The sequence below is a fragment of the Lissotriton helveticus genome, chromosome 8 (assembly GCF_964261635.1).
Source record: "Lissotriton helveticus chromosome 8, aLisHel1.1, whole genome shotgun sequence".
In the NCBI taxonomy this organism is placed as follows: domain Eukaryota; kingdom Metazoa; phylum Chordata; class Amphibia; order Caudata; family Salamandridae; genus Lissotriton; species Lissotriton helveticus.
In genome coordinates this window covers 1,039,679,237-1,039,706,788 of record NC_136069.1, presented here as the reverse complement: position 1 = coordinate 1,039,706,788, position 27,552 = coordinate 1,039,679,237, and the positions used below count along the sequence as shown (strand labels likewise).

Genomic DNA, 27,552 nt, shown 5'->3' with positions numbered 1-27,552 from the left:
TTTGGCCTCACCAGTGCCCATGAGGTGTTGATGAAATTGATGGGGGCGGTCGCAGCACTCCAGGTCCAGGGTACCAATCTTCCCCTAGCTTAGCGACTAGCTTTAAAAGGTAGGCTCAACCCAGATAGTCGTAAATCACCTCCAGATGATGGCAAACCTCCTAACATCATTGGGGCTTACTTTCAAAATGCCGAAGTGAGACCCAACTACTTCGCACATGCTCCCTTTCATCGGAGCTATTCAAGATCTGGTACAGCTTTGTGCCTTACTCCTCTGCTGAAAGTTCTAGACCTTCAAGCTATGATCCCACAGTTTCATCTTCGTTCCTGAATCTCACTATGGATGAGGGTGTTGGTGTTGTTGACCTACTGCATCCTGCTAGCCAAACACACCAGGTGGCATAATCTGTTCTGCAATGAAACCTCGTATGCCAATGGGCTTCACATCAGGGACAATTATTGAATTGTATCAAGATTTTAGAGGAGACTGCAAAAGACCTGTAGTGGTGTCTATTGGACAATGATTGGGTCGGTGGCAGGCCCATCTTTTTTTCCCACCCAGAGCTGATGGTGATCAGATGCATCGCAACAGGATTGCTGTGGCCACCTGGGAAAGGTAATGATAAAAGGCCCTGGTCTCCAGCAGAGACTCAAATCCATATTAGTCTAATGGTGTTGAGGGTGATTTACTTAGTATTAAAGAACTTCCTATCCACCATCATAAGAAGGTTGGGGTAGGTACTCATGGACAACACTACCGTAATGTGGTACTGCAACAAGTAGGGCAGTGTAGTGTCTTGGGGCATAAGTTAGGAAGCCCTGCCCCTCTGGAAGTGGCTGGACCACCCAAGGGATTTCTCTGAAGGTGAACCACCTGATGGGGTCTTTAAGCAACAGGGAGGATTAACTCAGCTGCAGTGCCTAGCAGATCACAAATGGCAGCTGACCGGGCCCAACTCAACATAGTGGTATCAGACTGGGCCAGAATGATGTGGTATCCAGTGCTCCTTGGTAGGAGCATCTCTCCATTGATCAAGCTGGCACTTCAGGAAAGCCTTCTATCGCGCTAGTGGGCAAGGTGTTGCTCCCAGACCTGCACAGTTTGCAGCTTCAGGGTTTGAGATTGAGTGGTGACAGTTTATCTCATTCAACCTGCATCCTGAGTCCTTGTTCTCATCGTGGTGGTGAGGCATCCCTCCACAAAATCAAGATATGCAAATCAATAGTTTGTGAGTTGGTACTGCAGCCTGCATACCATTACAGACAAAGTTGTCTAAAGTACTATTGTTTGTTCTGTCCCTAGCCCAGCAAGGATATCCTTTGCACACAGTTGCTAGCTACTTATCAGCTCTGTCAGCAATATTTCTGTCGTCAGATCATCCTTTATTCAAATCATATGTTGTGATGAGATTTTTGAAAGGTTTTCAACAATTTTCTCATATTAGTGACCGTCAGCGACCGAGCTCTTGTGAAAGGATAACTCTGTGTGACAAGATAAGATTACCAGAGAATACCTTTTGCGGCTGTGTCATTTCATGCCACATACACTTTTACCAGTTTAGTTTGTTTCAGCCGTGGTGTCTCCACCCTGTCAGACACATGGCCGTTAATCAAAGCGATTTTGTCCACAAATAACTGGGCTGTCCAATGCTATATTTATTTTCTGAACTTCAACTATGTACATGTATCCTATTTTGTAGCACTTTGTTTACCAACACAGTTTTCATTCTTCTGTGATAGTTTAGCTATGTTAGTTTAACTTTTTGTGGGACCTTTGAGGGATGAAGGACCTACCAGGCGCCTAGGAAATATCCTTTTTAATTCATACTTTTCTCAAATGATTTGATTCAATCTGTCCCGCCTTTGCTCCTCTCATTCTTACCGGTGGCTAGCACGCGCAGCCGTGTGTGTTTATTTTTGTAGGCGGTGCAACATGTTTAGAAATGAATGGATGAGATTGCAGGACGGCAGGTTTACGCTGGCAGTGCAGGTAGTAGTAAAGGCTTCGGTTCTCAGTCTGGATAACTGATATTCTCAAATGAAATCAAAGAAAGGACGTTCGATCAACTACCAGTCCTTATTGTGGAAAAATCTTTAGGATCCAAGCTCCATGAGGTTGACTAAGTAAAAGCCCGAAATAATATTATGATTTCAGCATGTAGTAAGGCAAGAGGTTAACCAACAATACACAGCATAGATGGACTGGCTTCTAGAAAAGTCTTGGTTTCTATAGTGCTTTCCATAGCAAGTGCGAGGCTTGAAGCTCTTTCTGAGTAGTCTGACTGCATTATTTATATAGCACGTAATTCCCCTTGCTAGGTTGAGCAACACTCTGCATCCGGTTCACGCATGGTCTGGTTGAAAGGGTGTTGTTGCCCGAGTGGTGCACCTTATCTCGTTTTGCGTAAGCATGGTATGTAGTGGAGGGTCTGAGAATGCTGGTACTTACCAACTGTAGGAGGAGTTCGAAAAAATTGTGAAACTAACTTTAGCGTGCGCGGCAGGTATCAAATGGTGGAAATACTTTTTCTCTACTCTCTGTAAAAGCTCTGAGGGAGCTTGAGGCAAAATTAATTGGCTCTGAACTTCCCTTTAAACCGGAACCTTAAATCTGGATTAGCACCAGTGTCCGAGTTAGGCCTTTAGCGTTTGAACTCTCACTTTGCTGTGCGGCCTGTGCCTATAGTTTGCAGTAAAGTACGTGTAGGCTCAACCCACCGCGCAAGTCATTCATAGTTTAAAGGGAAATGCTGTTACGTTCTAGTGAGAGTCAGCAACATCAGCGTTTTCTGTGGGCGCTCCATCGTTCATCAGTATTTGTTTTGATGTTCTCCTCTATTGAGCAGTACTTGTACATCTGTCTGTCCTGTCAGGAGAGATTCAATGTGATCTTCGGCTGATAAATGGCTGCAGAAATGGCACCGGCTTTTCATTAATATGTTTTCCAGAATGCCATGATGAATGTGTTGTCTGCAAAAACATGGCTTGTACCATTTTTAACCCCGTACGTGTGTCGGCCGGCCGCCGGCCGGCCAACGTCATGGTGGGCGTGTGCGGAGGACGGCCGGGGGTCGTCCGAACCACGCCCACTCCATAAATCACCCGCACCGCGGCGGTCAAGGGGTTAAATCTATCTTGTTTATTTTCTTTGGTCATTGGGAACACAGCACGTTACAACAACAATTTGCAATGCAATAGGTCTCGCATTTGCGAGAGTTTGAGCTATTTGTATTGTAAATGACATTGCCTTTTATTTATATTTTGGTTTTTGAAACCTAAATAAAAGCCATTGTCATTTACAATGCCAATAGGTCAAACTCTCCTAAATGCGAGACCTATTGCATTGCAAATGCTTGTTATTAGTTTGTTTGAGCAGCTATGGGAATGACACAAAACCTTTTTGGGTTTTCCTATAAGTGCTCTTTAGTTTATCTCTTTGATATTCCCACGGAGCTCTACAGACTGAGCGCATGGGAATCCATACTCAAAACTGCTCTTCGAGATTTCAATGACACATCATGTTTTTGGTTTCAAGATCCTCAGTGCTGTAAGATTTCAATAATCTGGGTAACTCCATGAAGAGAAGTGGAATGGTACATTCTCGGTCATTTTATCTTTGAATTTGATTGATATCCCAGTAGCAGAGCCCTAGCCTCTTTTAAAGTCACATCCCTCCTGACTGAAATCCATGGTGGTGCTCTGCAAGTTACCTGTGGCACTGAATGTGGTCTGTCCTTTCACCTACGTGTGGACAGGAGGATCCTCAACCCCATGCACCCATTCAGTCTAATCATACACGTTGCCATTCATCCATGCCAGCAGGTGGGTAGCCTTTTTTCCATTTTCTTTATTCATATTCACAAGAAAACTTCACCAGTACAGACCAGGAGTGGATATCCATACATCATAAATACAGTTGCACCTCATACATATTCCGGATACATATCCACTAGTAAGAAAGCAAACCTCCAGACTAGGATAAATCAAAACAAATGACAATGTTGCCACTAGGGCTCCTCATCGCAGCCTCTCTGTTTGTAAACATCCGTCTGCACTTGTGCAATAGTCCATAACTCTGACCGTGAATGAGAGCTTGTTCTTCCTTCAATATTGAGCTATATCTCTTTTAGTGATCAGGAACCCCTTAGCAACCAAAGTACGGGTAAAGCTCGAGCCAGCACTCCATCAGACCTAGCAGTGACATCTGAGGGTCTTTATTCATTTGTTCTGTATACTGTCTTCTCTGGAGTTCCCGCTATCAATGAGAAATTTCTAGACCTTTTACAAATTTGTGTAATCCCTAAATCTCGGATTATTTTGGGTTTAGGATTTTCCCATCTTCCACAACCATTCTGCATTATAGTAGATCTTTTGAAGTTATTTGAATTGAATGAGTCCAAACCGGCAAGAGATGGCTTATGTGCATGCACGTGCTTGTCAGTCTTCAGTCTGCATCGGGACTTCATTTTGTCAGTCACTTAAGGGAACCCTGATAACCCATTGGTATTCCCATATTTATGGATTTGACCTCTGTCATCGAGCCTCACACACAACTGAGGGCTTATCCGGCTGATGCCATGAGTCGACGAGCCAGGAGCCCTGCTCAAGCAAAGCTTGGAATGGACTTGAGATTGTCAGAGTAGGAATAGCTCCATTGCAATTATAACAATATTTGTTTTCATATTTTAGCTGATATTTTATATTACTTCTGACAGCAAGTTATAATCCTCAGTATGTGTTTCAACATGTTTTATCTTATACTGTAACCTTTATAACTGAGCTAGGTACTTACACTATTTTCTGATGCTTTTTTTCTCAGATCTGGAAGGGTTTGACTCCGTTGTATCTGCTGGTGAGAAGCTCAATCATCCCACTGCATCGAGACCTAAAGCCGGTGGTAGACGCCCTCCATCCCAGTCCCTTACCTCGGTATGTTCCTATTGTGTTGTTCAGATTAACTCCTATAAATGACATTACATAAAACAAATTGACATTTTAACATGTTTTGCTCTGATTGGCAGAGAGCTTAGCCATAATATTTGCAATTTAGTGGGTTTTGTTCTCAGTTAGACTTGCGATCAGGCCTCTGGAGTTAAGTCTGTTTACAGACAGCCCCACCTCAGTGCTGAGGACCACATCTCTTAAAATTTCTTTAAAAAATGTAAGAGGAGGAGCCTAGCACGGGACCAAGATGGCCGCGTGATCGTGTAGCTCCGTAAGACCCGTTCCTCCGTACATCTATCCTGCCACATATCCTGATACCCGAGGACCGTGTTCGATGGGGGAATAGTATTGCTGCGCCCTGGTGAAATTGCGGCTCGAAAGGCGCACTTCTACCACCTCAAATCGTCGTCTGAAGTTTTGGGCCACTCCGTCGCCTGGGCAGCGGACTCTGGTGTCAGATGTGGCCGGGACCTAATGCAACAACAGCGGCAGTGTCTACCGGAAGTGGTGCCCCCTCCTAGAACCATCCCTAGGGCCCACCTCTAACTGCTGGGCGCTTCTAAGTGGCCTTCCCTGCACGAATCAGCCACCCTTGGTTCGGTTCTTGGAGGGTTGGAGAGGTGTGAAGTATTGTCGGAGGTGTGAACTAGTATGACAATAAGAGAAAATCAAAAAGGGGATGAAAGAGGTGGTGCTGGTAGGCACCGAGGTGGGCACGTCCTCCTCTTGTCAAAGTACTAGTAATCACAAAGGTCCACCTCGGAGAGGTTTATTGTGCATCCTGTTGGTGTTGGAATACACATGATGTGTTAAAATACCCCTCACACACCAAAAGGGCCCTTGGTGTCATGCTTCATCATCGGGGTCTTCCCGCTCGGCTACCGAACGGGGCAGTGCTGCGACAAGCGACTACGCTGGAGCACCTTTAGAGTGAAGGTGCTATGTGAGTGAGTGGGAGTGAGTGTCAGTAGGGTCAGGGGTGATATGGTGATATTAAAAAATACCTGGCCTAGTGTAAAGAAAAAGTATTTATTAGGCACTGGCTGGTATTATTAAAAAAGTGATGTCGGAAAGATTAAGCTGGTTAGTGTGCTAGCTTTCCTGTGCGGGTCAACATGTTTCGGGGCACCATGCCCCTTCGTCAGGACCGGGGTCAGATCCCCCTGTCACTCACTGGATGTTTTGCCACAGTGCGTGTACGTACCCTAAACTGTAAGGTAGTTACTCTTCTCAATGTGTATTTATATTTTATACCGCCCTAGCTAGTACTGGTATGTTTGGTTGTATGCTAGGTTGGAAGGGGAGCAATGCCCCATGAGCCAAAACTGAACAGACTGGTAATTGGAGGTCCAATAAACCTCCAGCCTCGTGGTGCTTCCTCCTCTGTTCGTGGCTTCCGTGATTGTCAATCCGGTCCTGACGAAGGACCACCTCCCCGAGTGTCGGCTCTGAGCCTTCCTTGCAAGATATAATGGAGGTCGTCACCAGAATAGAGACATCTATGGTGACTAGAATGGATGCGCTTGACACCAAATTGGACTCGGTTAAGATTGACGTTAACCTTCTGCGCACAGACCACGCTAAAAACTAGCGAAAAAGTGAAATCCCTCGACATCAAAACATTGAGCCTGGTACATGACACCGCTGAGCTCCAGAGAGAGGTCCGGGCCTTACAAGCGGCACGGGAGGAGACCCGACGACTGCTTGATGATTATGAGGGTCGTAATATGCGCAACAACGTTCGCATTTTGGGTGTACCTGAAAATGCGGAAATGCGCACGCCTGATCTCTTCGTTGAAGACCTGATCCTTAACCACCTGAAGCCTAAGGGACTCAGCAAGTTTTTCACGGTGGAAAAGGGCGCATAGAGTGCCGGGCGGGCCGCCGAAAGTGGGGACGCCAGCCAGGCCCATGATCGCGAGTGTTCTGAACTTTCGGGACCGTGATGCCATTCTACAGGCCTCGCGAACGGACGGCCCGCTACGGTATGAGAATGTTACCGTGTCCTTCTTTCCGGACTTTACGCAAGCTGTACAGAGGATGCGTCAGAGTTTCCTCCCAATCAAGCGGAGGTTGAGAGACAAAGGGATTAAGTACTCTATGCTATATCCTGCTAAGCTACGAGTCGAAGCGAATGAGCGAACTTGGTTTTTTGATAATGCGGAGATGGCATCGGACTGGTTAGACACTGTGAGACCTGATGACACTGGAGAACAGAGACAGGACACTGAGGATGGTCGGCAGGGCCCAGAATGAGAGACTCCTGTCTTGAGCGCTTGCTTGGTTCTTGATCGTGGGGGGGGATAAGGCCTTTTATTATCGTGTAACTGTACTGATTTGGACTAAAAAGTTTGTTCTTTGGGACGATTCTTTTGGGGGGATGGGTTGGAGGCTGCGCGGCAGGCGCCTCCTCTTCCTACTTTTAGTAACCATTGTTGGGCGAGGCGACAGGCCCACTGCGAGTTGGGTTTGGGGCGTTGTCCTGATGCAGGGGTGCAGGGAGGGGAGAAGACTTCCGAGTGAGGGAGGGGGGTTGTTTGCTGTTTCTTGGTTTCGGTTTCGTTTTGAATTGCATTGGGTGTTGACGGATGTAAGTGTGCTTGGGGGAGTGGGGTGAATGTCTTGCTCCAATCAGGGATCGGGGATTCGGGTGCTGAGTTGGAACGTGAATGGTCTGGGGGACAAAATTAAAAGGGGCATGGTCAGTCAGTTTATCAGGCGTCACTCGCCGGATGTGGTACTTCTGCAGGAGATTCATCTTGTGGGCAATCGCTGTATGGCCCTTCATAGAGGGGGTTATAAATTGATCGCACATGCGGGGTTTACGACAGGCTCTAGGGGAGTTGGGATCTTGGTGAAGAAGGCTTTTCCGTTTGAGGTGCAGGCTACATGGTCGGACCAGCGGGGCAGATATGTGGGAGTGTCCGGGAGGATCGGGGGTAAAGCCGTTATTTTCCTTTCTGTTTGTTCCCCCGGCCCTCCAATCTGACACTTTTAAGGATCTCGCAATGTTTTCCTCTCTCTCCCACTTGGTCTCCTGGTCCTGGATGGTGACTTTAATACTGTTCTGGATGGCAACGTGGACCGTGTCCCGCCGAGATCGCTTCCTCCGGCACGTCAGTGGCTTTCTGAGTTCTTGGACTCTTTGGGTCTGGTTGATGTTTGGCGCCTTTTGAATCGTGTACTTAGGAGTTATACACATCTCTCGGCGGCACATGGCTCTATGTCACGGCTTGATTACATCCTATTGCCCGCTGCTATGGCCGACACTGTCAGGGAGGCACGTCATCTGGGTAGGGGTATCTCCGATCATTCCCCAGTTTGGGTTCGAGTGGAGATGGGACAGCCTATGGTAGGTAGAATTGCACCCATCAATGCCTGGCATCTTCGAGACCCAGTTAAGAAAGAACTGTGTGGGGCTTCCGAACGCTATTTTCAGCATAATCAGGGAACGGTGGATTCGGCCCAGACATTGTGGGAGGCCTATAAAGTGGTCTTGCGTGGAGAGGCGTTGTCTTTCATTGCGGGTAAGAAAAGGAGACGTTTGGCGGAAATCAATGCGGCTGAGGCTGAGATTGTCCGCTTGGAAGAACGAGTCGCCGGTGATGCGACTGCTGAGAATCGGCATCAGCTACGCCTCAAACAAGATGAATATCACGGGCTGTCTAGGGAGTCAGCTGTAACGAAACATAATGAGGTCCAGAGTAGGATCTATGAACATGGTGATAGGGCCGGTAAGCTTATAGCGTGGCTGTAGCGAGGAGATCGCGCTTCTCGGTTAGTCCCTGAGCTTGACAGTGATGGTCCTGAGACTCTGACAGACCCTCAGTTGATCGCGGACTCCTTCGGTTGTTATTATAAAAATGTCTATTCTTCGTCGGATACACATAACGGCTCTGAGCATGCTGAGATGATTAGAGATATTATTATGCATAAGTTGTCCGATGATGACCGGAAATATTTGGATTGCGTTATTACGGATGACGAAATTGGGGGAGCTATTAGGAGCATCAACTCAGGGAAGGCGACAGGCCCCAATGGTATTCCCATTGAGCTCTATAAATTGAATGCTCATAAAATTGTGCCGCATCTTAGAGCCATGTTTGTTAAAAGTAGGGAGGTCGGCATCCTCCCCTATGATCAGCGTATTGCTAATATTGTTGTGATTCACAAGCCAGGTAAGCCCCGTGCCTCCCCCTCTTCCTAAAGACATATCGCCTTGCTCAATGCAGAGCCCAAGATATAGGCCAAATTACTGGCGACCAGGTTGGTCAAGGTGATTTCCACCTTGGTGCACCCGGATCAGTCGGGCTTCATGCCATGCCGTAACACTTCACTTAATCTTTGACGTTTGCATGGCGTTTTGGGTAAGGCCCGTGAATTGCTACAACCCGCCGTGTTGGTGTCTCTTGATGGCACCATGGCCTTTGACCGGATTGAATGGTCATATCTCTTCGCTGTGTTGGAGAAGCTGGGCTTCGGGCCCGAGTTTATCGGATGGGTGCGTTTGCTTTATACTGCCCCTTTGGCTCGCTTGGTTGTGAATAATTGTCAATCCGGTGACTTTGAATTGGAGAGGGGACGCGACAGGGATGTCCACTGTCGCCCCTTCTGTTTGCGTTGGCACTGGAGCCCTTGGCGGCTTGGATTAGATGGGACAGGACGGTGCGTGGGCTGCGGTGGTCTCCTGATTGGGAGGATAAGATTTCTCTTTATGCTGATGATGTGCTTCTCTTTCTCACCTCACCTAGGTCCTCGCTAGATGTTTTTCTTGACATTCTCAGAGTGTTTGGTGAGTTCTCAGGCTTTGCTATTAATTGGGCTAAGTCTGTATTGTTGGTACTATACGGGGATCCGCCGGTGGTCCCGCAGAACTGCCCTCTCCAAATTGCTACTAAGGGTTTTGTATATCTGGGAATCTACATTGCTTTGGACGCCAAGACAAGGTATGTTGAGAATTTGCTGCCACCGTTGGTTAGACTGCATGCTGACGTTGAGCGTTGGAGGGCGTTGCCTTTGTCACTTCTGGGCAGAGCGGTACTCTTTAAAATGTTGGCTCTTCCGCGATTTTTATACGTTCTCCAAAATGCTATGGACCCAGTGCCTGCCAAGTACTTCAACGAGGTTGAGGGGCTCCAGAGGCTGCTCCTCTGGGATGGTAGGCCCCGCATTGCCTATACCAAACTCACCTTGGCCTGGTATGATGGTGGTATTGGGCTCCCCGATTTGAGTAAATATTATTGGGCCTCCCAGTTGGCAGCTATTAATTAGATAGTCTACGGCCTCCCGGGAGACCCTGGATATGCTATGGATCGTAGTCAGTGCCCCGGGGGAGATTTCCTTCGGGCCCTGTATAATCGTCCGGGCCGGTTTTCTCTTGCGGGTCCCACCTCACATGCAGTAAGGGTTTGGCATGCGGCAAATAAGAATCTGGGATGGGAAGGGAGATTAACTCTCGCTACCCCTCTCTTTAGCTCCGCCAAATTGGGCAATCTGTGGACCATCAAGGTCTTTGACAAGTGGGAGTTGATTGGACTTGGTCAGATAAAGGATGTCTGGGGGAGGGGGGGAAGTACTGACCTTCGAGGCACTTCAGCAGAGTCACCAACTTCATAACAAAGAGCACTTCCGCTACCTGCAGGTCAGGCATGCCCTTCTATCTCATGTCTTACCGGGAGACACCCTCCCCGAGGCCTCCCCCCCCCCCCCCCCCCCTTGAAGATCGTTTATTGGATGGTCATCTACCGGAAAAAAACATCTCCTTGTGTAGTGTAGTTCCTATATTCCCAATAGGCTCTGCGCACTGGAATAATATATTCAGCAGTGTAGACATAGGACTGAGGTCGACTTGGTCTCTACTGACTATATTAGACTTAAGGTTTGCCAGCTAGCTCAGAGGTCACTAGAAACTTTCTCGAATAAACGAGGAGGAGTTTAACCTCCCTGGATAGACAAGAAGGGATTAGCTTCTGACAACCATAAAACATGACAACTTTGCTCCCTCAGAATAAGAGTGTATCTCTAGAGTCGTGTGAAAACAATAGACAGCTATTTCACTCAGTCAAGTGTGCATACTTAGTTTCACCAGAGTGCAGAGAAAAGAGAGACGGGCGTTTTCAATAAAAGGTGTAAATTATTGAGCAGTCTTCTTTCTCATGCAAGAGAAATGAATTGCCACAATTGCAATACTCATAGTAAAGTAAAGTGCGTACATTAAAAGGAGGATTATAAAATAATACTGTAAAAGCATTGATATGGTTTCTTAGCCATATGATACTTTAAAATAGATAAAATATATACACACATATATACATTGACTAACGTACTCAACTGGTGCTTCTAAATACGCCTACCCCGGTGTACCTGACCTAAGCCTAATACGTGGGAAGGAGTAAGTAAGTAGCAGTTTAAGTTAAGTTGGTTTTGCCAAGAATCTGACTCAAGAATTCTCTTTAAGGGTTTAGTCAGCTCCGTACCTGGGTAATAGAAAGCAGGAGGTCTTGTATCTCTCTCTCAGGACTCGATATCCCAGTAACCCGCGAAGGTATCTGGAAGCACCGGAGCTGGATTTCTCGGCAGGAGAAAAGACAGCGTCTCTCTCAGTGCGTCAAAGGGGAGGGGCAGCGTCCGTGGGTTCTCGCATCAGCTGGGCTCTCGGGCAAGTAGATACCTGCTCTGCTCCAAAACCACCACCGTGTGTTTGCTTAAGGCAACGTTGGTATATTTATACCTGAAAGGTGCCGGGTTTGACGTAAGGTTGGACATAAGACGTCAATAAAGATGTCACTAAGAACTGGCCGTTCTTACAGTGCTTCACAGGAGTTCTAGGACGAAATCAAAACAAAAGCAATGGGGATTTCCCAGGTTGCTGGAGTTTGGTTTGTTTAGAGAACTCGTTGTGCTTTCTAGGAGTCCGGGGAAGTAGCCTTGCTTAATGTGACTGCATGGGCTACGACTAAATATGGATATGATTCTTATGCCTTTATAGGGATATTATTGATTATAACCGTACAAGGGCATAAAATAGAAATATCGATTTAGGTTCCTAGATAAAAACACAATACCCACTCCACGATCTAATGTCCATCATTACTAAAACTAAGCAATAGTAAACATTTAAAGGTGCATGTGTATTCCAACCCACCCCAAAATACATTTTTTGCATTTGAAATGGTGTATGCGAAATACACAAAAATGATTATTGGTACTGTACGCTATTCAAGCAGTGTAATCATTCAGTTAAAAGGATATATATATATATATATATCAGCTGAATGATTTGCGAAATTAACACATGAAATGGCTCTTAATACAGAAAAGAAGGTCGAGACCATTCCATCACATATAAATAGTTATTGTAAATGTGCTAGAGGCTGAGGTAATATATTGTCTCTAGAGTTCCTAAAAATAGAAGCTCTGTTCTTTAAGAATAGTTCTACTTTAAGTAGAGTACAAGTGCCAGAAAAAGGTAAATATTTTGGAATTCGAAAAAAAATAATTTTGCTTTCAGGGGAAAAAATAGTTCCAAATATTTTCAGTAGCTTTTGTTTATCAAAGCTGAAGGCCGAATTCAGAGTTCAGGGAACGCTGTGTGCTTGTTGCTTAAAACTTATTCTTTTTGTTCAGGGGAGAACATCATGTCAGACTCGCAAACAATTGGTCTACGGCTTCAGGTGAAAGTTCGACCAAGTTTGAAAATGCCGCAACAGTGCAGTCGTGAGAATGATTGCTATCATCGATGTCAGGATCAGCAATGCTCACAGAAGGTCGTACCTGGGTGATGCTGCTCTCATCTCGTACTTCACTACCACCTAATCGTAGTGGCGAAGTTTCAACGAATGTCGTCATCAGAATGGATAGCCGCTGGGGACAACACGATGCATGAGCTGTTACAGGACTTAGCAAAGTATTTGTATCCAATGGTACTGCTGATGGTAGTGTAAGACAGACGTCCAACACGCATTCTTCTCCGCATAGCATACATCGAAGCACAGGTAAGATGCAATTCTGCCAGATGGGTCTGAATGAAAGAAACAAGGTCATATTCAGATCTCTTAGCCGGGCTAATCCAAGGACTTTAGTTATGCGGTCCCGATAGCGTATCGCTAGGATCGTTTCTTCCATCGTTGCTGGAGTCTTGTCTGCGACTTGGCTTGCCATATCGGAGCAGAAGTATCAAAAATAAAATTCCTGCTACGAGACCCAAAAGAAGTGGTAGGCCGCCAAAGACAGAATGGACAAAATTAGGAAAAATGCCCAGAACTGTTTTGAAGGGTGTTAACAGTCCCGAAAAAATTGTCTTAAATACATGTGGGATACCACTGGTATCAGACATATTTAGGATTTGGCTTAGCATTTCTGCGAAATGCACAGGGCAATTTGTTGATAAAAGGCTATGTATCTCTGCCGTTGTCCTTGCAACTTGCAGATCATAAGTTTCTTTTGATGACGTTAAGGGCACAGTTGTCTGTAACAGAACAGACTTTATTCTGCTTAAAGTATCAATTCGAATAGAAGAGATATTCAAAGAAGGCCAAATTGTTGCCTCCGTATCTGGAGTGCTGTTTGGATACAATACTTGCATACAGCAAGTGACCATGGAACTCACGCTCACGAGATAGGCTTTCCCTGGCACCATGCCACAACAGCTGTGGTCCACTATTGGAATATAGCTCCCGTTAGAAAGCCGTCTAAAGAATGGCTCTATTGGTGTTGCAGGTGTGCCGTGCTGGTGACATGAAAGGTTATTTGAAGTCCCCTCACAGGCCCCATGCAAGTTAATACCTTGACACAGAAGTATACCGCTTAGTGATCGTTTACAATTGTTACCACTAAGAAATACATTCTGTTTCTTTTCACTGTAACGTGTGTGTATGTAAGGCAACTTCCATGATGACTTAATGTACCCTTTACCCAACCTTTCATACTGGCCCGCTGGTATATATTCTTGGCAGTATTGAAATTGGAAAGTTTTTATCGGAATTGTAATTATCCCGTGTATTATCTATTCAATGACAGGTCTTTCTGACATTGTCAATGGTAATCTCTCAAGTTTTTCAATGCTCAGAATCGTATAGTCTGCTTCTTTTTGTGCCAAACTGATTTGTTTATCAGTAAGGTTAAAGATAGAGAATAATGACGATGTGTTGATTAAACGCCATTGTACGTAGCCTGAACGCAGATTTTGCAACGTCCGGCCAAGCTGTACAATAGAACGTAATTGGGACTGACCATGTTGTAACATTAGTAAGTCCTGCTCTATTATATCAATAGCAGATGATACAATACTGTCCAGTGAATATATTCTGGAGGACAGAGTCATTAACCCATTGTCCACAACAGAAAGTGATATTTACAAATTAATACGATCAATTTCTCGTATTTTCTCTGCTGTTTCAATTTGTGTTTCTTTCCAAGCTTCGTTGTACGCAGCGTATATACCGGCTGCTATGAAACATTTTTGACGCTGTTTGCGTGGTCCCATTATGAAATCACGCAAGTCAGCACCGTCTTTAAGTAAAGTCAAGTGTTGCTTAATATCAGCCAGTGTGGATTTCTGTAGCCATTCTCGGCAGAGTTTCCCTACACTGTATGTTGTAACTATCCCTGGATGTTGTCTCTGGGAGTATCTAGGGTCTGGCCTGGTCAATTTGAACCCCTGTATTTTGTTCAGGAATCTATCTTGACAGTTATTTGTGTCTGTGGGCCAGATCAACCATTTTTTCCAATCAGGATGTGTTCTGTTTTGGTTAAAAATGTGGGATACGTCTATCTCAACATCTGTAGTGCTATTACTGTCAGGTGTTGGCTTTGGAATAGACAGTTTGTTTAAGTCTTTAATTTTGGCTAGGCCAAGACAGGTTGTCTGTTGAACGGTGTCATTCAAGAATATAATTTGTTCTGGGATCATGCAGGCTCTAAATAATGCTTCTTAACCTTGGACCTGCCAATCTTTGGTACCCCAGATGGTTTTTGTTTCAATGTTGTTTTTCCAGAAATCAAAACCAAATGTATTCATTTTTTCATAAAATGTTTCAGAATAGATCAATTTAGTATTTGTCAGCATTGTTTTCACCCCTGTCTTATTTAACAGTTTGAAATAAAACGTTTGAGCTTCACTTGTGTTAAACCCTGAGAAGTATGGGAATTTCTCGTAAAATGTTTTCGAACTACCTTTTGGTGGAGTTGCACAATGTTCCCATTGATTATAATTTAAAACATTTCTAGGTTGAGCAGATTTATGCAAATAATGGTGTGCAAAGTGATTGTAGCAGTACATTTCTTCATAGTTAGATGAAACCTGTAAGTTATCATGTTCTGTAAATTTTGCTGACATTACTAAATCTGACATCATATCATTAATACTTTCAAAGTCCCAATCATCAGAGAATGTGTTCGGTTTTACAAAGTCACTTAATGAAACCTTGAACTGGTGTGGATATTTCAAGAGCTCGACCGGGCCATAGATTTCGTAATCCGTTTTGTCCCAAGCTACCCCACCGGGTATTGGATTAGCTGTGACATTCACTGATGATAGTTCTCTTTTCTCGATGTGAGATGACTTGTGGGGCTTTAGGACCAAGTTGATGTTCTGACTTGCTGTGTCCATTGTACTGTATTTTCCCCCAATGAATTTTCCCAAACAAAGAACCATGATGAGCCAAAGCAGGAGGAAAAGTACACTAACACAATCCAAAATTCAATCCATGGAGAAATCAGATAGGTTTCTTTGAGTTGATGAAAGAGTTGTTACTTTGTCTTTAAAAGTTTTTGTTGTTTTCTGTTCTTCAGGTTCGCTTGGATCCTCAGAAAAGTCATCGAAATTGATGAAGTAGCCAGATGCAGTTCTGTCAATTGTTGGAATCGCTTCCAGATTTTCGTTTGCTTTTGGAATTTTCTTTGTTTCATTAGCATAGTCTGAGGCTACATCGTTGTAGACTGGTGTTTCTTGAGGAACTGTTGCAATTTGGGTTTTAAGAGGCATAAGTTCCATGGCATTGTTGCATAGTCCTTTTTCACTCACTGCAGATTTATCAAATGTGATTAGTCTCTCAGTTTGAACCTCTTGTATTGTAGCAAGTTTTGGTACTCTGCTATTTCTTGGGAGTCCACTGGGCCTACTACTTATTATTGGCCACATGATTGTGGTTTTACCAGGTCGATGGATACAACTCGGTTCTCCTTTTTACCAGCAAGGGGCGGTAGTACAACTGATCTTGTTCCGCTGATAGCTAAGACAGGTACTGCTTTTCTGTAAGAAGGCCCAAATTCCTTCTTCACCGCGATCTTCTCTCTGACCAGATCCCCAATCTTTGGAATCCAGACAGGCCTTGCTGGGACAGGTGGTTTATCTTCAGTGGCTGTTGGCTGCTGTTTTAACTTTACGTTGCTCAGGCCTTTTCTTGTTTCATTTAAATCCTGTAAAATAGCCAAACGATCTTTGATATCAAAGCATTTTTCTTCTACCACGGAAGTCTGACTATCTAAGTCCTGAATATGCATTCTAGTACCGAACAATAGTTCATACGGACTGAAACCTTTTAGAGAATTTCTTGGCATATTATTAAGACTACGTTGGACACTTGTTAAATGTTGGACCCACCCATCACCCGAACCTAATACCCTCGCCGTTATAGATTGCTTTATGTCCCGGTTTTTTCTTTCCACAATCCCATTTCCCTCAGGATGGAAGGGATAAGAGTACCGCAATGCAATGCCCATGCTGGTCATGACCTCCTTATAAGCTCAAGAGCTAAAAGCAGGACCTTGGTCAGAATGTAGCATGCCAATTGCGTATGTGCCGATATGGACTCGCAAATCTTTTATAACAGTTCTGGCATCAGCCAAGTGCTGGTGTCTACATTTTCAGTGAATCTAGTCTTAAATGTTATTGTGACGCATTTTTTCTGCTGAGTTTTGCGTATAGATAGGATAAGGGTATCTAAACGAAGAGCCATGGCAATACTCCAGCCGGTTCGCCACTGCGATCTCTGTTGCAGTTTGGACAGCTTATTGCAAATTTGTGATGTTGCAGGCTCATTCCCGGCCACCAGTATTCTGATTGCAATTCTTTCAGAGATTCCTTGATCTTCTGGTGTCTTAGACCCTCACCCATGTGTGCGTCTGCTATAAACCAGACTCTCCTGTTCGTGTTTGGAATTACTCTATCCCCCACTCCAGGGATTCGAGCAAAAGGAATGGAGTTTGCATCTATTATGTATGTATAATTGAGTGGATAGTTCACGGGTAGTGCTGCACAGTCGCCTTTTGAAGACGTTTTTACCGCCAGCATGGTTTCCCCGTCTATGTATTTTTCTGAACGCTTTTTTGTGGCTACGGAAGCCGGATTAGTTGCTTCCGCTGTGGCTGTGTCAGCCAATGAATTCCCTGCAACGTGAACGCCATCACGCTGATGACTCCGTGTATGTATCACGTGAGTCTTTTGTAGTTCTTTCTGTAAAAGAACTACTTGTTCCCAAGCGTTTTATGCTTTATTGTGACACCTGTGTCATCTTTGTAACCGTTTTGAACCCAGTTCTGTATGTCATTATTGTAAGATTTGACGCAGTAATGCGAATCGCACACTATTCGTGTTGGGAATTCGCGATCGGCAATATCGAGCGCCATTTTTAAAGCTAGTAGTTCAGTACGTTGACCTGAACTGTCTTTTACAGATTGAGACAGTTACCAGTGGTCTCAATTTACCTCCGTGCCACCGGCATTTAACAACCGCGCACGCAGCACTGTAAGCTTGCTTACCCCCAAACTGAGGGTTGTGCTGATCCATCTGTATATATTACACAGGCGTAAAGTTGTAGGGGCAGAATTTCGATTGGCAGAGGATATTCTTTTTCATATGTTAAGTTTTTTTAGTTTTTTCATGTTCGGGTCAAAATAGTATTTCACTTTTTCTGTAGCAAGAGAATTTTCCCATTGTATCCATTTTGGATCTAATGCCACGGTAGTTAAATTGCGTGGGCTTGTTAATGCCTCAAAGGCTGATTCTGCTGTTAAAACAGTTATCCTTTTGCCTTGGGCTTGGGCCCTTTCTTTTGCTACAGCTGTTTGAACCGCATTTACAATATTCTCTGCAAGACTGAATGTTTTTTCAGCTTGTGTGTACAAATGTGATTTGTAAGCTATTGGTACCATTTCTCCCTCATTAGAGGTCAGGTACGTGAATCCGCATCTTCCTGGGATGACTCGGATTACAAGGTTGCGTGTGTTTTTGCGAGTTTGCAATCTTGTTTTAGCTAACATGTCTGTTTGCAATGATCTCAAAATTTCTGTGTGTTTTTGAGTCCAATTGATTGGTTTAAAATCAGGTTTTATTAGTTCATAGAGCGGTTTAACCCTCTCTGCATAATTTAGAATGTAAGTTCTTCCGAAATTCAGGAAACCTAGTATTGATTGTAAGTTCTTCAGCGTTTTTGGTGCTTGGAGTACCGTGCATTTCTCTAAGAAATTGTCTGCTAGGCTTTTGCCTTCACTTGATAATTCATATCCTAAAAACAGGACTGTTAGATGGGCAATTCGTGACTTTTTAAAGTTGAATTTGTAACCCTCTGCTGCGAACCCAAGTATTATGGTGTTCACTCTTTTCAAGTGGGTATCCAAGTCATCATCTGTTAGATAGATGTCATCGACATATGATAATGCTTCATCATCATACATTTGTAGTAACTCTGTTACTCTTGATGAGAATAATCCTGGGCTATTCTTGAATCCCTGTGGGAGTCGACAGAAATTTTTTCTGCGACCCCATTATTGAGAAAGCGGTCAAATACCTGCTTTCAGGTGCAATGTTTTGACAAAAGAATCCATTAGAGATGTCTAATGTCGTTTTGTATTTTTTACGCACGATGTTATTCATTAGTGCTGCACTGTGTGAGTTTTGTACTGCAAATGTCTTGCAAAGGTGTCTGTAGTCCAAGACTAGACGATATGAATCGTCTGGCTTGGAGACAGGAAACAAAGGATTGTTCATTTGTGAGGTGCATGTTTTAATCACCCCTTGGTATTCAAGTTGATCTAAGATCTCCCTGACTTGTTTTTTAGCTTCTTGCTTAATTGGGTACTGTCTTTGTGCAGTTGGTTGACATTTTTACTGGATTTTGTGAGCAGGAGAGTCCTCATCCCATCCTACATGATTTTTATATAATGCAGGAGCTTGGGCTACTGCCCATTTTCTTGCATATGTATATTTTTTATGAATTGGAATATGATTTGAGAAGGCAGGCATAATCATTTCTTTGCCATGAGGGCACTCTCTGACCAACTCTGGTGGCCAGTCTTTCTCAGCTAAAAGGATGTGATAGCCTTTGGAAAGGTTATCCCAAAATAGACCCCTTACTTTCCTAGTCTTATTTCCCTCTATACGTAATGTTATTTCGTATATTTTATGAGGTTTGCTAACTCTGGTATCTGCAGTTTCCACCTGAATGTATTCATTCGTGTCCACTGTCTCCAGATTCATCAGGATCTTGCGAGCTATTGTCAATTCTGCTGCGCTGTCTAGCATTGTCTGGGCCCACTCTCCGTTTTTCAGTTGTGTCTTCAGTATCCTCGGCATGTTTAATTATTTTAATACTGGCTACCTTCTTTTTTGGAAATTGTAATTTTTTACTTTGATGAGCAGGTTCCTTTGGACTGGACGTGCTCTTCCCTGTGTTCTGACCGTCCTCTTCTTTCCGATTTCTGTGAAGAAGTCTGACAAGATCGAGAGGGGCGTGTATCAATATCTTGATATCTATCAGGTTTCTTTAGATTATCCCTATTTCTAAGGTTGTATCTTTACTCAGAGGGCTCCCTCTGGGGAGACTTGTGTCCTTGGTCCGGAGATCCTTCTCTCCGCCGAGGAGACCTTCCTCTGGACTGGAATCTTTTTTCTTTGGGAGCGGATTGTTTATTTCCATCCCAGCTCTTTTTTGGAGTGTTTAGATTATTTTTAATAAATATCTTTTCAGGATTTTCAGTTAGTTGGGGTTTTACTGGTTTCCCACCCAAACTATCTCTTCCTAGTTCTTCATAGGATTTTTCTATGATTCTGGCAAGTTCAAATGGCTGTTCTGCTATATCTGTTTCTTTCAAATTCTGGCGGATCGCCACAGATGCTGCTTCTCCTTTTATGTTGGCTAATAATATAGCCGAGACCTGCTTGAAGTCTTTCAGTAATTTCATACCCAGAGTTAAAGCAGGTTCTGGACCGTATTCATTTTGAATCTGTCTTAGCACATCGGGTATTACCGCCATGGACGGAACACCATGTGTTTTTGTGTAAATGGAAGCAAAGACTGTGCCCCAAGTGTCACAGCCCTCCACATGTGGTGCGATCCCCATTGGAAGACAGATAGTCAGAATTCTGTGTTTCTCAGTAGGGGTAGTATCCGGAAATACTGCCTCTATTTGAGTGATTTTTTTGTGCTAACCAGAATAGAATTTGTTCCCGTTTTGCGGGTACTTTACCCAGACATGATTGTATGTTCTGTGGTATAATTTTGTTTGTGTTCCCCTGATGAGGGGTCAGCTGTGGAATGTTAATTGCTGGTTGGACTGTTGTAGTCCGCATTACATATTGGACTAATTGTCTATGTATTTTAATCAGTTGTTTTAGCTGTGCTAATAGTTCCCGGTCTGACATTTTTTCTATGTCTGGATGTGGTGTGTAGCTGGCTAGAACCGGCCACGTTGCTCCTGGTCTACCTAGTGGACCGAGCCTGGTGATGTGATTATTATGTTTTAGGGCGCCTTTAAACCAGAGCAGGTGCTCTTGGTAATTTAATGAGATTTCCACCTCCTCGAAAGGAGTGTACTCTTCCGGAGGTTCCTCTATTTTGTAATAGTGGAGTCGTGTGTGACAGCGTTTGCTGCTGGAAAGTTTATCCATGAATAGAATACCTCTGTCTGCCGATATTCATGGGCCTCAATTACGAATATGACTGTACCACCTCGTGATGTCAGTCCGTTTTCTATAAGTTTAATAGTTATAGTTCTTCTTATGTTGACCGGAATGAGTATAGCATTCGGGTCATTCTGTTGGAGAGTTGTGTCTTCCAACAACAGTTGAGACGCTGTAGCATCTCTTTCTTCGTCTCCGTCAGGCATTTTACTGACAAAGTCTTTTTTAGTATGCAGAACAAGTTTCAAGGAAACAAAGATTAGGTGCACAATATTTTGGAACACTGTATCCTTCAACGTTGACTAAACCAAAAACTATACATAGGAATCTCTTCCTACTAAGTTCCTGGCGGATTTTAACCTTTTACCAACTCCAGACGTCTTTTGGAGTATTTACGGGAAAAAGGGTCTGTGTGAAAAAGCACGACTGAGTTACTCTAACGTCTTGCGTTAGATTTATCGCCTTACCAAACGTTGGGCGCCATGTAGTGTAGTTCCTATATTCCCAATAGGCTCTGTGCATTGGAATAATATATTCAGCAGTGTAGACGTAGGACTGAGGTCGACTAGGTCTCTACTGACTATATTAGACTTAAGGTTTGCCAGCTAGCTCAGAGGTCACTAGAAACTTTCTCGAATAAACGAGGAGGAGTTGTCCCTGGATAGACAAGAAGGGATTAGCTTCTGACAACCATAAAACATGGCAACTTTGCTCCCTCAGAATAAGAGTGTATCTCTAGAGTCGCGTGAAAACAATAGACAGCTATTTTACTCAGTCAAGTGTGCATACTTAGTTTCACCAGAGTGCAGAGAAAAGAGAGACGGGCGTTTTCAATAAAAGGTGTAATTTATTGAGCAGTCTTCTTTCTCATGCAAGAGAAATGAATTGCCACAATTGCAATACTCATAGTAAAGTAAAGTGCGTGCAGTAAAAGGAGGATTATAAAATAATACTGTAAAAGCATTGATATGGTTTCTTAGCCATATGATACTTTAAAATAGATAAAATATATACATACATATATACATTGACTAACGTACTCAACTGATGCTTCTAAATACGCCTACCCCGGTGTACCTGACCTAAGTCTAATACGTGGGAAGGAGTAAATAAGTAGCAGTTTAAGTTAAGTTTGTTTTGCCAAGAATCTGACTCAAGAATTCTCTTTAAGGATTTAGTCAGCTCCGTACCTGGGTAATAGAAAGCAGGAGGTCTTGTATCTCTCTCTCAGGACTCGATATCCCAGTAACCCGTGAAGGTATCTGGAAACACCGGAGCTGGATTTCTCGGCAGGAGAAAAGACAGTGTCTCTCTCAGTGCGTCAAAGGGGAGGGGCAGCGTCCTTGGGCTCTCGCATCAGCTGGGCTCTCGGGCAAGTAGATAGCTGCTCTGCTCCAAAACCACCACCGTGTGTTTGCTTAAGGCAACATTGGTATATTTATACCTGAAAGGTGCCGGGTTTGACGTAAGGTTGGACATAAGACGTCAATAAAGATGTCACTAAGAACTGGCCATTCTTACAGTGCTTCACAGGAGTTCTAGGACAAAATCAAAACAAAAGCAATGGGGATTTTCCAGGTTGCTGGAGGTTTGGTTTGTTTAGAGAACTCGTTGTGCTTTCTAGGAGTCCGGGGAAGTAGCCTTGCTTAATGTGACTGCATGGGCTACGACTAAATATGGATATGATTCTTATGCCTTTATAGGGATATTATTGATTATAACCGTACAAGGGCATAAAATAGAAATATCGATTTTAGGTTCCTAGATAAAAACACAATACTTGATTTACCGAAAGTTGATCAATCACATGGAAGACCCACTGAGGTCTATCAGGGAGGCATGGGTAGCCGATGGATTAGAGTTGGATGATGAGGACTGGGTGGAGGCTGTGTCTTCCCCCAAGGTGGTAGCGATACAGATGAGGTTGCGTCTGGTACAATTGAAGATTCTACATAGGTCTTATGTTACTGGTCCGGGGCTGGTGAGGATGGGATGGAGTACGAATGGGGAATGCAAGAGAGGCTGTGGAGATATTGTGACGTTTCTACACATACTGTGGCACTGCGATAGAGTTCAAACCTATTGGCGCGCCATACATGAGACTCTGCGAGATGTCCTGGGTTGTGAGGTGAGTTTGGAGGCGCGCAGATGTCTCTTAAATGTTTGGGAACCCACGGATCTTAATCAATATTTAAAGCAATGGGTTACGCTGGCCTGTATGATTGCCAAGCGCAATATAGCACAATTATGGGGAGCCACTCAATCGCCGCAACGCAAGGCTTGGACTTGTGTATGTTCAGGGAGCGTGCTGTGTATGTTGCGAGGGGCTGCCCTGAGAGGTGGGTAAAGATATGGGGGGCGTGGAATGTGTACCGGGGAGATATTTGTGTTCCCCCAGCGAGACGAACTGATTCGGACACTCTGGATTCCCCTTGATTCCAAGTTTTTACTATTCTGTTTTATATCCTGTTTATGAGACGACCTCTGCTCCGAACACTGCTGTGATAATGCCGATGTATTCCCAATGCAATTGTTATGTTTGTTTCATGATTAATAAAAAGAAATATAAAAAAAAAATGTAAAACGTCAAGCCAGCTGATTGCGCATTCACACCAATCCTGTAAGGGTCTAAATCCACCTGCACATGCTTGACTCAAACTCAGTTCCAAATTACACCACCCTGTGATGTGGACCCGAACTTGTAACACATTTGACTTGGAACCACCACAAATAGTTCAAGTAGTTCCTTTAAACAAACTTTTTAAGACCTCATATTCTTAAAAGGAACCTATTGTAGCCTCACCATCTGAGACACAAAGTAGGAAATAGGTATGAAAAAGTGTTGAAGCCCTCACTAAAAAAAAGAAAAAATGTTTTGATGACAGAACTTCTGAATTATTTTTAACATGGACAACACAAGATGGCGACTTTTAAGGAACATGGTGTCAGCTATTATGGTAATATGCAGATTTTCTCTGAACTATAAACAATGTACATGAATTCAGACAATCCAAAATTTATGTCATGTCGTCAAGAGAAGCAATTAGAAAATATACTGGAAACTCATAAACAATTTCCCCCCAAAGTGCAGCTGTGCACAGAGCAACAGCATTCAGGAACACTATATTAATCTTGATCTTAATTAGCAACAAACGTCAGAAGGGGGTTTGTTTGGAACACACTTAAGGTGTTAAAATTCATATCAGGAATAGAGATGTACCAGCAAATAACCATTCAATAAACAAGGGAGTGCAGAGTAATAGGACCAATGCATTTATTCAGGGATGGAGCCAGATGATTTTCTTTTCAGCCTTTCTTCTGCAGAATAACCCATCTTCTCCTTTAAGTTGAAGTATCAATAGTTTTACGAACCTCATAGACCCAGTCTAGGCGTGCTATGCATGCTACTCTTCTCACTTTTTAGTAACCTTGGATAGGAACATCAACCTTCCTGTACAGCTTCAGCAGGGCATTAGACTTCTTCCATTGCTGAGCTGAGAAAAATGATTCTTGAAGACATAGTTTTTTGCCAGCTGAATCCTGTTTTCTAACTTGAAAGCTCAGAAGGCTGCTTCCTTGGAAGGACACAAGAAGTTCTCGGTTGCCTCTCAGTTGTAGTACAAAGGCTCAGATTTTGTTATGGAAATGGGAAAGGTACTAATTCTATCATCCTTCGTTCTTGGGCTTACTCACATTACCAGCGTACATTAACTGTCTTGCTTCTGATTCAGCTACATGTTTACTTACTGCTCTGCTAAAATCATTAAATACTGGGCGACGAGGCTTGCCAAAGATGGCACCCATGGACATGCATGAGCAGTTAACAGCTCCACTAAGTTTTTTTCAGCTTAACGTGTCACCTTTTCAAATACATATCTTTGTTGTAAATACTTAACTTGAATATGCTCTTTCAACACTTTATGGTTGACTTAATATTTGCGTTCTCCATGTTGGGAAATATATAGAAGCGGAAGAGTGAGTACAAGAGAAATAGAATCCCATGAGTAATGAAGCAACACATCACTGTAAAGCCATTTAAAACATACTTACCAGCGTTTCCAGATTGAGACCATGCGTGTATGAGAAGGCACTTTTCAGGTAGAATACTTAGTTTGCCTCACATTTTCGCTACTAACGCCAGCCAGAATATCCTATGCAGCTGCTATTCTGATCAGCTGTCACTTTTGTTGGGTTGCTGAAAGAAGACCTGGGATTAGTAACATCCCCAAACACACATCGCACGCACAGATCTTATCTAATTGTCTCCCAGAACAGTTACAGATCCGGTGGGTTCTTTGCCACTTTTCCTTCAGTGCACCTTAAATGCCTTTTAGATGATAGTCTGTGAAAAGGCATTGACATTGTTCAGCCACTGAGTTATTTCACAGAATTGCTCTTTATAATAATGATAATCTTTATACGGCATTGGTCACAGCCATAAAAGAGGCAACATTAAAATGAGATAAAACCTCAGCAACAGGATCACTTATTGACAGCATATCACCGTGTGCAAAAGTCGCAAATTGTCGATGTCAACGTTAATCACTTCCCCCATCAGTTAAATAACCCAATACAATATAAAAAAAAACCAACCAATTTAGTTGTTAATACACAATTAAAACTAAGACAAACCCTGTTAAAATTCTGAACAAATTCTTCAGTGTCAGCTTGTAACTTTAAGTGTACAGAAACAATCTCCCTACATATTTAGTCACCTCTCGAATGTCAAGACTTTAGGGCAGCTCTTAAAAAGTTGACAACACAAAAAAGCGTGTGGGCGGTAGGCAGGAGCTGGAGATACAGTGAGGCGACACCAGCATGCCTAAAGTTAATTTCTTTTAAAAGAGGTTTAAGAAACATCCACCTTGGATACGTCAAATATTTATATAAAAATATGAAGTGTAAGGTATCTTGTGGAGACCTATATTTGCAGCCACAAACACCTCTCTCCTCTACATGCGCAACAGAACCAGTTGGTGTAATTTAAAAATCGATTGTATACATTTGTTAAAATCATTTGGTGATTCTTCATTCCCAACACTGATTTTACTAGGACATGCCTTCTTACCATGAGTTTTCTAAGTTTCTTTTCCTCCCTTGAGGCCATAGCATGCTTAAAGAATGGTTCTTTCACTATGTGCTTATCATGTAATTTCACTGTGTCACGTTACATGAAAACATTTGCTCTACCTAGGGCCGTTAGGGTATCCTTTACATATTTTAGCCATGGGATTTTTAAACCATGCTCATGAGAGAGACAATCCTCAATCACTAGTCTGTTAAAGCCCGCTTCCTGGCTTGTCCATATCTTCACCCAATACATCAAAGGTTTGACCGCCGCCCAATCTACAATATACTTCATTCCTAATTCTTAATGTGCTGTATACGCAGCAATACCCTGTGGCACTTTCAGTATTCTTCTGAGGTATTTATTTTCTGTAGTTTGGAGAGTGTTTGCGGCTGCATAGCCCCATACCTCACTACCATATAACGCCTTTGAAATACAAAAAGAGTAGTACAATTTTACAATTCCCCTCAGTGACCAAGTACCCAGTCTGTGTGCATAGTTTGTGATTGCTCCCATTGATTTTCTCATCTCAAGTGTCTTCCCCTCCTGCAAAGGTTTCAAATTAAGCTGAACATCAAATAAGATACCTAAATAGGAGAATATCAGGACCTTTACTAGCCTATGAGTGCCTATTTTGTAGGTATTGTTGCTTGTGCTCTGCTTACCGAATTCCATTATATATGATTTTGACAAATTCAGTGAAAGATCCATCTCACTCATGAAGGCTGCAAATCCATCCAATAAGGTCTGCAAGCCTCTAGGGGTTTGTGCAAGCAATACCACATCGTCTGCGTACAACAATACTGGGACAGATCTTTTTCCTAATCTTGGAGAACCAGCCTGAAGTGCTGTCAAGAATGCTTCCAATCCATTTATATATAACGTAAATAAAAATGGGACCAATATACATCCTTGTCTTACCCCTCTAGAACATTTAAAATGATCAGTAGCGTTCCCATCCAGAGTGTATCTGACTGCAGCGGTAGTATTAAAATGTAGGGTCATTAAAACATTTGTGATTGCAGGATCAACCCCAAGGTCACCCATAAGTGCCCAGAGCTTGGAGCAGTTCACCCGATCGAATGCTGCAGTAAGGTCCATAAAACTTAAGAAAAGAGCTCCAGGCTTAGCTATCGTGTATTTGGCCTTGAAAAGGTAAAGCTTTAAACATTGATCCGTGGTTGACCTACCTATGCGAAAGCCATTTTGGAACTCTGAAATGGCTTGGTTAGTGTCCGCCCAGATTGAGAGCCTATTTATAACACTCGACCAAGGACTTTAACTGTAGCATCAATGAGCGATATAGGGCGGTAGCAGTGAGGGCTGTCGCTGTCCCCTTTCTGGAAGATTGGGACAATAATTGCTGAGGACCACGAGGGAGGCATTGTTGTCCTCCCAGCAACATTTAAAACCCTGATTAAGAGTGGGGCCCAGATCTCAATGTTATCGCAAAAGAGGTCGTGAGGGATCCCATCAGGACCAGGAGCCTTGTTCCGTGATAATCCCTCAATTCCCAGTTTCACCCCATCAAGACTAAAGGAAATGGCTGCTGTGCTGGGTGGAGAACTATCAACTATAATGGATTCCTCACTGTGACCGTGGTTATACACATCCTCAAAGTGGTCCTTCCACTCTTTTAAAGT

General features: G+C 43.5%; 1 protein-coding gene across 8 annotated transcripts in view; it reads left to right on the top strand.

The window, feature by feature from the left end:
- SH3KBP1 (SH3 domain containing kinase binding protein 1) overlaps positions 1-27,552 on the top strand; it is a 1,542,178-nt gene that overhangs the window by 1,468,721 nt on the left and 45,905 nt on the right. For all 8 annotated transcript variants that reach the window (XR_013599915.1, XR_013599916.1, XM_078657888.1 and 5 more), the window contains one exon: positions 4,819-4,928. Coding sequence is in view for 6 of the 8 variants with exons in the window: in XM_078657888.1 (XP_078514014.1) it covers positions 4,819-4,928 (110 nt within the window). In the remaining 2 variants the exon portion in view is untranslated. The remainder of the gene's footprint in view (positions 1-4,818; positions 4,929-27,552) is intronic.